Here is an 11,680-nt window from a genome sequence, read left to right as displayed (position 1 = left end):
GTTAATAAAAAATTAGTGTAGCCCCTGTCGATATTTCCAGTATTTTACACATTTGTACTACTAAATATGTTGCCATTCCTGTTGAGAAAGTGAATTTGCTTACCTTCTTAACCTTCTATATATATATTGTATTGTCATCTTCATTTAAAAAAAAAAAGATTTTTTTTTCCTATTACATAGCGGGTCGATACTTAAAAACTTAACATGTACGGTCAATAGTGTAGTGATCCTGCAATTGTATAGCATCATAGTCTTTGGACTAGTATCCATTTCATCTTTCATGTATCTGTAAATGTCATTACCATTTTAATTTTGTGATTGAATGTTTTGAAGCAATGGATTGTTATCCTAATAAAGTTTTTTTATTTTTTAAAGAAGTCTCACAATGTGATGTGATGTTGTGATTTTTTTTTTATGTTGTTAAGCTGAAACCACCCTTGCTGCTTCTTTAAGGATATGCACATTCATGTTCTCCTCCAGGGTTGTAATCCATTTGTAGTGGAATTTAACATTATGCCAAAGCCATTCATTATCGAAAAAGCACAAGGTGAATGAAACAAGTATAATTAAGGTCTTAAAAAACAATAGGTGTGGACTATTGGAAGCTTAAATTTAAGTTTGAGGGAGTAAGAACATCCAGTCTCCCTCAGGTTCACATTCAATCATATTAAGGCTATTGGGATAAACACATGGGTGTGTTAAAATATAATACATTCCACCATCTAGAGAGGGAAACCAATCTTTAATAGGGAATTAATACAATTACTTCAACCAAGACACAACACGCCAGGTTAAATCTCTGAACTCAATTATAATATTTGTTATCCCTTATATATTTCCCAGAACCCTACAAAAACAAATTGTTGCTAACAACACAGTGTTGTTGACAGAGCAATAACTCACAGATGTCATCTAAAACCAATTACAAAACAAAGGAAGACCAACGTCCTCTACATATGAATTAGTACATTTAATTCAAGCTTGCAGATTGATGATTTGGCAAGAAATCAAGTAAATCCTTTGACCAAAAAGCATATGGATTAACACAGCCATTCAAAAGTTTTTACCAGTGTTTTCCAGTGAAGTCTCTTTTGCTTACCAAAGCATTATTACATCACAAAATACAGTAGCTACAGTAGAAAAAAAAAGTTTTATATTTACATTTAGCAGAAGTTTTTATCCAAAGAGACTTACAAATGAGGAAAATATATTTTTAAAATGTAATTTATTTCAATGATGGCAAAGCTTCAGTGTCACGTGATCTTTCGGAAACCTTCTAACATGCTGATTTGGTGCTCAAGAAACATTTCTTTTTATTCTCAGTGTTGAAAACAGTTGTGCTGCTTCACATTTTTAGGTTAACCTTGACATATTTTTCAGGATATGAGTAGCACTTTAGAACGGATAGCATTTATTTGAAATAGATTTTTGTTTACAAAGTAAAAGTCTTCACTGTCCCTTTTAATTAATTTAATGTATTCTTAATTTATAAACTGTAAATTCAAACTTTGAAACCGTATGTAAGCCTAAACTGTATTAATCATCCTCCACATGCTTGATTCCTGGACTATACATGGTTAATACGTCAACATGCTAAATTCTTTGCTTCAAGAGCAGCTTGTCTCTTCCTGCAACTTATGCAAGTCAGATATATCAGGAAACCTCAGCTGGCTCATACTGCACACCTTCACAAAGCCCTCTCTTTTTAGTAAATGACCTATGACTCTCTTGGCCATTGCGTCCGTTTTCTTCTTGTACATTATCGCAGATCACTTCTCTGTGCCTGAGGCACTTTCACAACCAGTTCTTTTTTTCTGAAGAGGAGCACTTCCACCCGACAGCTATTGTCCTAATTCCAACTCATTGGGGGAAACAAGTAGAACAAGTACCTTGACAAAAATGTGCCCTTGTTTAGACTCCATGAAGTTTATCTTTGTGCAATGGTATCCATTGCTGTCTTAGAGCCCACATACCTGCATGGAGGTCTCCGAGCATTTGTTTCATTTTAAACTTGCCTTTGGATAACGCATGCCACATTTAATGAGGTGTGAAATCTACAGTTAAGTCAGGTTTTTTTTCACTCTATCTGTTTGGATTGTTTTATGAAAATTTAGCTTGATAACACAAAGTAATGACCTTGGGTGTGGAGTTCTTACATAAACAGGAATATAAGTGAGTAACTTACAGCATGTGTCCTCGTCCGATTCAGTTTCCTGTGTACGAAATTAAAGAAACTAATGACACAAATTTTCCTCGATGGCTTGCATGTTGATTTCTAGTCTGGAAAACAAAAATCATAACAGGAAATTTTCTCCTTTGAGTAGCATATAAGCAGTGTTTAGTAACCTAGGAAGTCAGACAGCAAAGCATACAGCTAAGAATGTGAGTGGTTTTAATAAAATGCCCTATGGGATGACGCCCTTTTTTATGTTGAGAAACCTGTAATGTACCTGAAAATCCTCTTGAAAGACTTGACTGGCATAGCTATAAATATTGGCCTCAGCACCACATGTGAAATCCAAAAAAACATTGTCTTTTCATCTTTAAGCTAAGCAATGTGTGCCGTTTGTAGAGTTATAACTGATTTTATTATTTATTTTACGTTTGCCAGATTGTTTTAAAGTATACTCAATATTGTCAAACAAACACAATCTCTATGGGCAAAATGTGCAGGTTCATGATTTTTTTATTCGCACTCTTTGAGGTCCATAAGTACTTTTAAAGCACATTCCCAAGTTTACTACGTTGTTTCCTGTTTTGATGCACCAAACTTGCCTGAAGACCTTGCCTTTTTAAAGGGTCACTGGATCTTTTGCTGCGAGGGAAGACATCACAGCACCCATCACAGCTAACCCATATGTTTCCCACATGTGAAAAAACAAGCTGAGAAGAATCCATACTGATGACACCTTTTCAGATGTTTTCCAGAGGAATTGCGATCAGACTGTAAAACCTGGACCTGATTTGAAATCGCTAAATTTCAGTATAGCTGATTAAAACATGAATGCCTTGCATGAAAAAGATAATATAGCATACTGTACCACATTCCATGCAGGATACCTAAAGGATACAAGCTTTGTTCATGTAAAGGCATTCGAGTGTGCAAATCCCCTGAGTACCTTACAAAAAACAGCAGAATTCTCTTTTTTTTCCTCCAGGACATTACTTAAGTCTTAAATAACTTGTCAACATGCCATTAAGGTTTTTTTCTCGGATAACGTGAAATGAGGAAACACAGAAATGCTTAAAATGTTTTGGTCTATTTTCATCAAGATGGTTTATCTGTAACAAATATAAACATCTTTTCAAGGTTTTAATCACCTGCAAGACATCTGTTGTCTGCATTGTTGATCTGACTATCATATGATAGCCTTATATTGGCTCTTCAGATTTTGTGGCCTCAATTTGGTGGAATCAATTGCATAATTGTTCTTTTTCATTTAGGACATTTTGTGCTCCAAAAAACCAAACAAACAAAAAAACGGTTTGCGAGCTTTAATCAGGAAACCACAAATTACAATTTTCCTTCAGGGACATGTTTTAAGATGTACTTCTTCAATCTGTACAAACTAACAAGAGCATAATTTAGATGTTCTGCGCAGAGTGTTTCGCCAATTTGAGTTTCGTTCAGGGACTCCAGTCTTATTTAGCAAATTTTTTGTCAGGTAATATCATCTCAATTATCTGATCATCCTTAATTTTTTCAGCTTCCTAAAGCATTTTTATGACGCAAGATACGTGCAGTTGCTGCCCCATGACCATTATGACTAATTAATGCTTGTGGGAAAAAAAAAGGTTGTGGTCAGAGAGATACAAATACACAGCCAATGGAAAGAGGGCGACAGATAGGAACTCAATAACACTTTTTCGGGTGGGGACATCCTCTGTTATCTAGATAGATATCCTATGGGAGAGATTCTGCTTGTATACAATTACAAGCAATTTCAGTGGTCTTGTCACATGTAATGTTAATGAGACCTATACTGCATCTGTGAGAGCAGAGAGAGCTGGCACTCCATGTAAGATTGTACTTTTTATTTATCGTTTATGGATACTGTTATATTAGCGACAGTTGTGACTAAAACCATATGTAGCTGTTGCCTATTGGCTTATTTGCATATTTGCAACACTAAATACATCTAAAGAAATGATAACAGATGGTATGGTATCCAATGCAATGAAATGCTGTCAGTTTTGAGTTAGCTTATCTCTGGAAAGTATCTGTGTGTGGCATTAACTTATCTCTGGAATGTATCTGTGTATGCTATTATGCCACAATGACTGCAAGGGCATCCAAAGATGTCTATATATTTGTTGTAACAAATAATGATAATAATAATAAAACAAAAGCTAACACACACACACACACACAAATTATTTATGTAACACATTTGACATTTCAGTACACACCTGCTCAATATGCCAGCTTTCAAAAGCTGTCACACCCTATCTCTTGCACAGGCACGCCTTCCACTTCTTGTTGGTTATCTTAAAGTCGCATCTTGTTTTGAATTAAAAAAAAAAAAAAAGATTGGTTCTGTGATTGTAAATGTTGCCAATTTGCTTATCTGTTTAGCAAACCCTTGCAAGTAAAACCACAGTACAAGAGTACAACTGCATAACAGTGGAATTCAAATTCTTCTGGAGCAGTGGTTCCCAACCTTTTTCAACTCACGGCCCACACAACCACACACACACATATGTTTGCGCGGCCCACTGCAAAAAAATTAACTGACCCCGCTATTGTTGGGTTAATAACTTTGTACTCAGAAGCTAGATGGTTAACTGCATTGGAAGAACTAGGGCTGTGCGATATGGACAAAAAAAAAAAAGCTATTTCTTTGATCAATTTTGCGATTTCAGTTTTAATCACAATTTTGACACACACAGATATGCTTTAAAGTCATAAATGCATTCAGGATGAATTTGAAAAATATTTCCAAAAGAAAACCTATTAAAATTATCAAAAAGTTGTAACGTCTCTAGAACAGACATAAGTCAAAATAATCAAGTAAAGGTGTAACAAAATATATAGACTTATGGCAAAAATATAAATAAATCCCATGTGAAGGGAATTTTTTTGCCATGCATTCTTCATAGAGCTCATTAATTGTAGCGGTGCCTCAGGTATTGAAATAGATTCGTTATATGTTATACAGGTTCACACGTAGTCCGTCTGCAGTGCGTATACAGTATGTGCAGTTCAGAAGCAGCAGTGAGAGCGCGTTATTGTAACACAAAAGCACATTAAAATAATGCGTGAGCACGAATCTCTCTGCTCGCATGCGGATCTCCTTTGCTCTGTCACAAAACCAGATGCGTTAAACCTGTCTCCTCTTCTGATTTCGATTAATGGCACAGCCCTAGAATGAACTGGCAATGAGCAGAAAATAACAGTTACAATTTAATATGATTTTTTTGTTATTTAATTATATATATGAGATGTTGTTATTATGTTATGACTTAGACATTTTTACATATATTAACAATATTATTATTTATTTTAATAGTAATTGACGGCCCACCTACAATACCACCTTGGCCCACTAGGTTGAAAACCACTGTTCTGGAGTATTGAGTGGGAAAGTGATATTTTTATCTGTATCACTCCTCGTATCTCTGTCAGATATCTGTTTTGTGCTACAATGGCCTCAGAGCCTTCAAAAGGCATTTATTTGTACATATGGTATATCACTTATATGACATGCTTCAAATTCAAAATTGTATATACTGTAAAGATATTTACAGTTTAGTTTGTCATTATGAACTTATGTGTGTGTTTGAGAAGAAGTGAGAAACTTCAATACCATATTATGTTTCTAGCTTTGATTTCAGTGCTTGCATGTCAACCTTACATTTACTCCTCTCTCCCACTCAAAATATGTCTGCTTTACACCCTAACAACATACTTGCACAGACATGTTTTTCATCTCTTCCTCTGCCGAAGAGCAAAACAAAGCAGGACGTCAAAAGAAACAGGTAAAGTTAGCTTGAAGATAAATCTGGCAAAACATTTAAGGAGGTACCCTCCACCCCTTTGCAAGTTGCAACAAAGTATGTCAACAGTAATTTATTGGAATTATTCAATATTAATATATCACATGTGATTTTTAATAATGTTCTTTTTTATAGAAATGTTTTTCATATATTTTAAATTAGTTCCCAATCACACTAACAAGACAACTGTCTGCAGGATATCAAAACAATTGCAGATGTCGGCTTATGCAATTCAAGAATAATTTACTGTTAAACACAACACTTTTCTTCAATACTAAATCAGTTTCAGACGCATATTTTGAATGTATTATTGCTTTCCATTAAAGAACATTCTTATTTCTCTATTTTACATACACGGAATGCAGCTTACATAAGCATTCATTGTTAATTATAGAGTATATCTTTTGCTATGTTTGATCTATATATGACCTGACGTTACCGTATGTCTTTTTGGCAAGGTACAGAATATTGTCTTTGATCAGAACCCAACCTCAGTTTTTCAAAATTCAACAGAGGGATGGCATTCTGTAAACCTAACAGATGTCTGTGATTATTTTTAAAAGATGTTAGCTATGTTAGGGATAATGTACAGTCAGACAGTCATTATAGCAAATAACTGAATAAACCCACACATGAAATATTGATTTGATTTTAAATGATTTTAAGAAGACAGAGACTTCTGAGTCCTGATCAATAAACTGGTGCTAATGTTGTGATAATGACTGTGAGACTTGTGAGTCTTATTTTCTTGCAATAACTTTATCCCACTTATCCCACAGCTGCATTTCAAATAAATCAATACATTGGAAATTGGCAATAATCAAGGAATTGGCAGTGATTCCCTGGACAATGGTCATTATTCTATTTATGATTATTATTATTGCTCAATCCCAATTAATTAGCCACCAATACAGGTCTGTCAGTTTGCTTGGGAACAATACCTTGTGGACAGACTGACAGACCTGTATTACTCAAAGCCAGTTCCTCTAGAAGACACCACTTAGTCAGTTAGATATGTTTCAAACAGTGGTGTGACTGTTCCATCTTTCCATTCAACAAGGATCTCGCCTCGCTGGATGGAGGGAGACTGAGCAGTTTTCATTGGGTGTCGGGTTAGAGGGGCTCTCTCACTAGGCACCGGGGACCCTGGCAGACTGGCCTCTCCTGTCGGAGTGTAGGATTTCAGCACCACCACAGTCTTCTTCCTCCTGTGCATGAAGACAAAAAATTGATCAGTGACTCTTAAAGGTGGAAGACCATGTTGCCGAGTCATTCCTTGTTACGAAAGCTCAGTGAGCTCATTCATAGATCAGTTTCATTTCAAAGAAAAATACATTATGTCTGAATTTACATACAAAAAAATTAAAGTCTTGCATTGAGAAGGCCTTGAAAGTTTATTTACCAGAAATGAGAAATATCTTACCTGTTCTGGTAGATGTTAAGAGTGAGGATCACAAGCCCAAGTAACAGGGCCAAGCTGCTTAGAAGCAACATTGTCATTTTCCAGCCTGTTCCTGTTATTAAACACATTTCACAAACAGACTATCAGACTACTACACAGACTATCACAAACTAATATTCTTCTTTTGTGTATGAATAATTTTTTTTTTATCTTATTTTCTTTAATTATTAATTATTCAATTTATACCAAAGTTTCTTTGGCTAATCACCAAAGATATGGCACCGTGTTTAGGTTTCCTCTCCTCTGTTGCCCTCATGTGGACAGAAGTCAGATGAACTATTTAAGGATCAGTTTGTTTTAAACATTTGCATGTTTATACCATATTTCCTGACTGATTAAACAGATCAAATAAATTGTACTTTTTTAAGAAACGGATGAGCTCTTTTCACATTTACCATAGTCTGTTGTAAACACATTAACAGATGGTCCATCTGGCTCGATGCTACTTTGTGGTTCAGCTGATGCATCTGAAGTCTGTGTTGCTTCAATGGACTTTATTCTTGAAGTCTGGTCATTATTCCCAGCTTAAGTAAAAATAAAATCAAATAAAGAGATTATAAAGATACAATCATGCAATATGTCATAGAAATTATTAGAAGCAGAACAGACATAGTACACAGGGTACCCACCCTTTTTGACCAATGAATTTTGAAGTCCTGCATAAGTATTTAAAAATTTTACAGAGATTGCTAGGAAGCATTTGCATTTTGTATTTCAGGTACCAAAATAATAAATAATTCATTTATAATTATTAAATCATTAATAATAACTTATTTGTGTCAGCTTGAGGCTTCCTGAGTCTTCAAACCAAAATAAAATAAAAATGTATGCTTCCATTTACAGTACTGTGGGAACTCTGGTACAAATGAATATGACCAGATGAGCAAGTAAAAAACACACACACACACAACATAAGATGATATGGTCTGGTCTAACAGAAATGATAGCAGGCACTCAGCAGTCTAGTTTTAACTGAAGAAGTAGATGAGATGTCATTAATCAGAATGATGGGATGGCAGAATACATGAAACACAGACCCATCATTAATGAAGAACTTCTAATCTACTTCTCTTACAATGCCAATATCGAATTTGTGTGAGGATTCGGGGTCCAGTCGAAAGTGTCTGCTGAGAATCTTGTAACACATTCTGGCCATGAAGAGTGCTGTCTGTCTCCTCGCATACCGTTTGATTAGCCAGCGTCCTCCACTTGCTGCCTTTCCCACGATCTTTGGAAAGGAAGACCTTGGAGGTATCGTGACGTACGCTCAGGTGCAGACCCCTGCCGTGTAACGTCAGGAGACCCTTTTTAGAGCAGCTCCAGGTCTGGCCCTCATGATCCTCCTCCTCAGAGCTGCAAGTTTGCAGCCAAACACTCTCATGCTCCTGGATCTGAGGTGCAGTTAAACACCATCCTGTCTGTGGGTTGCTGAGGGAGCGTGTATCAGGATTCCAGTGCCACTCTTGCAGAGCTGAATCTGCTCTGCACTCTTGCAGGGTTAACCTGCTGCTGACCTGACCTTCATTTACCTGTACACACTTTCTCAGTTCTTCATTCCTGATCAGGAATCCTGTAACTTCTACAAGGAAAAGGAGAGATTACCATGGCTTATAATACTAGACAAAACACATTATACATACACGCGCACACACACACACACACACACACACACACACAAACCATACATCAAAATCCTCACATACAGTCTATGCATCTGCTGCAAACAGCACTATACAAATAAATTCACAGATGGAAACTTAAAACAAAAGAAGTTAGAAGACCATATCCTTAAATTTGAACACTGTAGCAATAACATTATTGAATATGTATGAATTAAGAAAAAAAAATACATTAGTGGAGCTAACTGTTATACTTTTTTATCAATGGAGCTAGCCTGTTATAAACTTCGACCTGTATTGAAACATCTTAACTTATAATCTTATCCAGCCGTTTTATCATAACTTTTTAAACTCTTAAATTAAGAATTAAGAGAGGAAGTTCCTGTAATACAGCCAAGTTAGCGACTAGCCTGTGTAACTGTATTGACAAACAGTAAGCTAATTCATGACAACATTGTTTATCGACAAGCCTACAATTAGCCTAACGTAGTTCTACTAGTTAAACATGTAAATAAAGATATTTGTTGTTATTTAATATATATTAATATATTATATTACATGTTCTTTACCTTGAAAAACAAATGTTGTGAGAACAAAAGTGCTGTATCCTCTCCAAAAGACATCCATGGCGCAATAACAACACAAAATCTAAAATGTTTGACTTACAGATTACAGATCTGTTCTGATAAAGATCGCGAATGAAGTATTATTTCCCAGCACGCATGCTGTTCCCCTAAAGCAAGGCAGAGAGTGAAGAGCGACAATGTTGATCCACCCGATAGCGGACACTGTAGCACAACAGATTTTCACTTGAGAGAAGACTGTAAATTTATGGCGCATGAAGCGAAAAAGTGTTCAAAGAGTGAGTGCAGAATACTAATTACAAAGAGACTATGAAAGGCAATTAAGTGTTCTTCTATGTTGGAGGAAATGCATTACATTTTAAGTTAGCTAAAGGAAAACAAAACAACCAACTCTTGCGCACATCACATATATTAACGTAAAAGACGCTTATTTTCAGCATAAACATTATTTGGAAAGAAATCTGAGCAGTAATCTACAGATGCACAAAGAGGAAGATCATTTTATGTGGTTCAGCTATTTGAATGGCATTCCATTCAAGCTGAGAGGACAGAGCTTCTGTTCTCGTTGCTATGTTGTTTCTAAGTGTTGACTGAGTCAGGCAGTATTCAAAGAGAACTGGAGCGCGAACGAAAAGATTTACAGCATGTTTCCACCTATTTGTGTTTCTATGGTGCTGAACGTGTAAAATAATGCGACAAAAAGATACTTTTCTAGAATACTAACTGTTCATTAAACCGTATGGATAGTTACTGCTGAAAGAAAATAAAAGTAGGCCTATACCTGAAAGTGATTTGTCTTTTGTAACATATTGTAAACATTTATTAATAGAGCATTTTTATACTGGCACTGATAACTGAAAACTCACTTTTCTGCAACAATAGATCTGTCCAAGACAACTGCCAAAGTCAAAAGATATGATGTATGAAAATATCACATCAAAGTGAGGATATTTATCTAGAGTAGAACTGAACTTTAAATCAAACTGTAAGAATTGTGCAACACGTAGACCCTACTACTAATCAGTAATGCTATATTGTGCATATCCTCCAAATGATGTTTTCTTTATTATTATTATTATTATTTTACAGAATTTACAGATTTTAAGGCCTTTGTTTTTTACATGTTCAACAAAAGATGGCCTGGACTCCATCCTGCCCTCTGCCTCCCTCCCATTTCTTTAATGGGGTCCATGCTTACTAATACTTTCACAAGCCTACACACATCTTCAAACTCTCTGGGAGGCCTCTTATGCACAGAGTCATTCATTTTCCATTGTTGTCTACAAATACACACATACATTGTGGTAAAGAGTTTACAATGTGGTTAACTTTTCCCTTTACATTTTTCATTGCTTTTGTTGTATGCTTGTTTTACTGCTTTTATGCTTTTTTAATAATATTTTTTTAATTCAAGGAAATTTCAGAATTTATATTTGTATTCTGCTTTTCAGTGAGAGGACTAAATAAAAATTTGCTCAGGTCTTTCAGTAGGAGGAACCTTTATACCTCCCACAGAATGCTAACAATTAGATCTTTCACAACTAGATATCAAAAGAGATTTTGATATCTGTATGATGTAGGAGGGTTACAGGCAGCTTCTTGTTTGCCATTGTGCAGCAAGAAGAAAAATGAGGATGCTAGAATCTTGTTTTTATTTCATGATTAACTGGTAAATTAATAATATGTGATTTTGTTTAGGCTATTTGAAAGCCTGCATCTGCATTAAGTCCTACCTGCAGGTCTTTGTGATTACCATAGACCTAGTTTTGCCATTTCAAAAGGATTTTGACATCAAATTCTATGCACTTATTATAAATCATACCCATATCATATTATCACGTTATCTCATCCAAATCACAATTGAAATTAGTATTAACCTAGTAAACCTCTTGAGTTTTACAGCCTTGACTTCATTTTTGCAAAAAGGGAACCATTGTATTTAAAAAACAACCACTACATCGACTGAACCCATTTGGTGGCAATTATCTAAATGTTTTTCATATGCTCAGTTGGTCAGC

The 11,680-nt window shown here is 35.4% G+C and overlaps 1 protein-coding gene and 1 long non-coding RNA gene across 3 annotated transcripts; both read right to left on the bottom strand.

Moving 5' to 3' along the window:
- Positions 1-4,360: 4,360 nt before the first annotated feature.
- On the bottom strand, positions 4,361-5,728 carry LOC132141066 (uncharacterized). Its single transcript, XR_009433868.1, has 2 exons — positions 5,560-5,728; positions 4,361-4,641 (listed from the first exon to the last, which is right to left on the bottom strand). It is a non-coding gene; the product is annotated as an uncharacterized LOC132141066 (long non-coding RNA).
- A 1,242-nt stretch (positions 5,729-6,970) lies between these two features.
- On the bottom strand, positions 6,971-10,070 carry si:dkey-245n4.2 (uncharacterized). 2 transcript variants are annotated; one of them, XM_059550246.1, is made up of 6 exons: positions 9,648-10,070; positions 8,535-9,038; positions 7,855-7,983; positions 7,668-7,710; positions 7,421-7,511; positions 7,158-7,205 (listed from the first exon to the last, which is right to left on the bottom strand). In XM_059550246.1, exons 1-5 carry the CDS (start codon positions 9,703-9,705, stop codon positions 7,436-7,438), a joined length of 810 nt encoding a protein of 269 aa, XP_059406229.1. In that variant the 5' UTR covers positions 9,706-10,070; the 3' UTR covers positions 7,158-7,205; positions 7,421-7,435. The 2 variants fall into 2 exon arrangements, with proteins under 2 accessions (XP_059406228.1, XP_059406229.1); XM_059550245.1 differs by lacking the exon at positions 7,668-7,710 and having other exon boundaries at positions 6,971-7,205; positions 9,648-10,060.
- Between the last annotated feature and the right edge of the window lie 1,610 nt (positions 10,071-11,680).

The sequence above is a fragment of the Carassius carassius genome, chromosome 5 (genome assembly GCF_963082965.1).
Source record: "Carassius carassius chromosome 5, fCarCar2.1, whole genome shotgun sequence".
Lineage (NCBI taxonomy): Eukaryota > Metazoa > Chordata > Actinopteri > Cypriniformes > Cyprinidae > Carassius > Carassius carassius.
Note: the sequence above shows the minus strand (reverse complement) of the source record. Positions and strands in the feature narration are given on the sequence as shown.

Excerpts from the sequence above, each read along its gene's own strand:
- si:dkey-245n4.2 (XM_059550245.1), bottom strand. The coding sequence starts at position 9,705 with ATGGATGTCTTTTGGAGAGGATACAGCACTTTTGTTCTCACAACATTT. Across the intron at positions 7,512-7,854 it reads TGTGTTTACAACAGACTATG|GAACAGGCTGGAAAATGACA; the intron begins GTAAATGTGAAA and ends GTTTAATAACAG. Across the intron at positions 7,206-7,420 it reads CTTAACATCTACCAGAACAG|GAGGAAGAAGACTGTGGTGG; the intron begins GTAAGATATTTC and ends CTTCATGCACAG.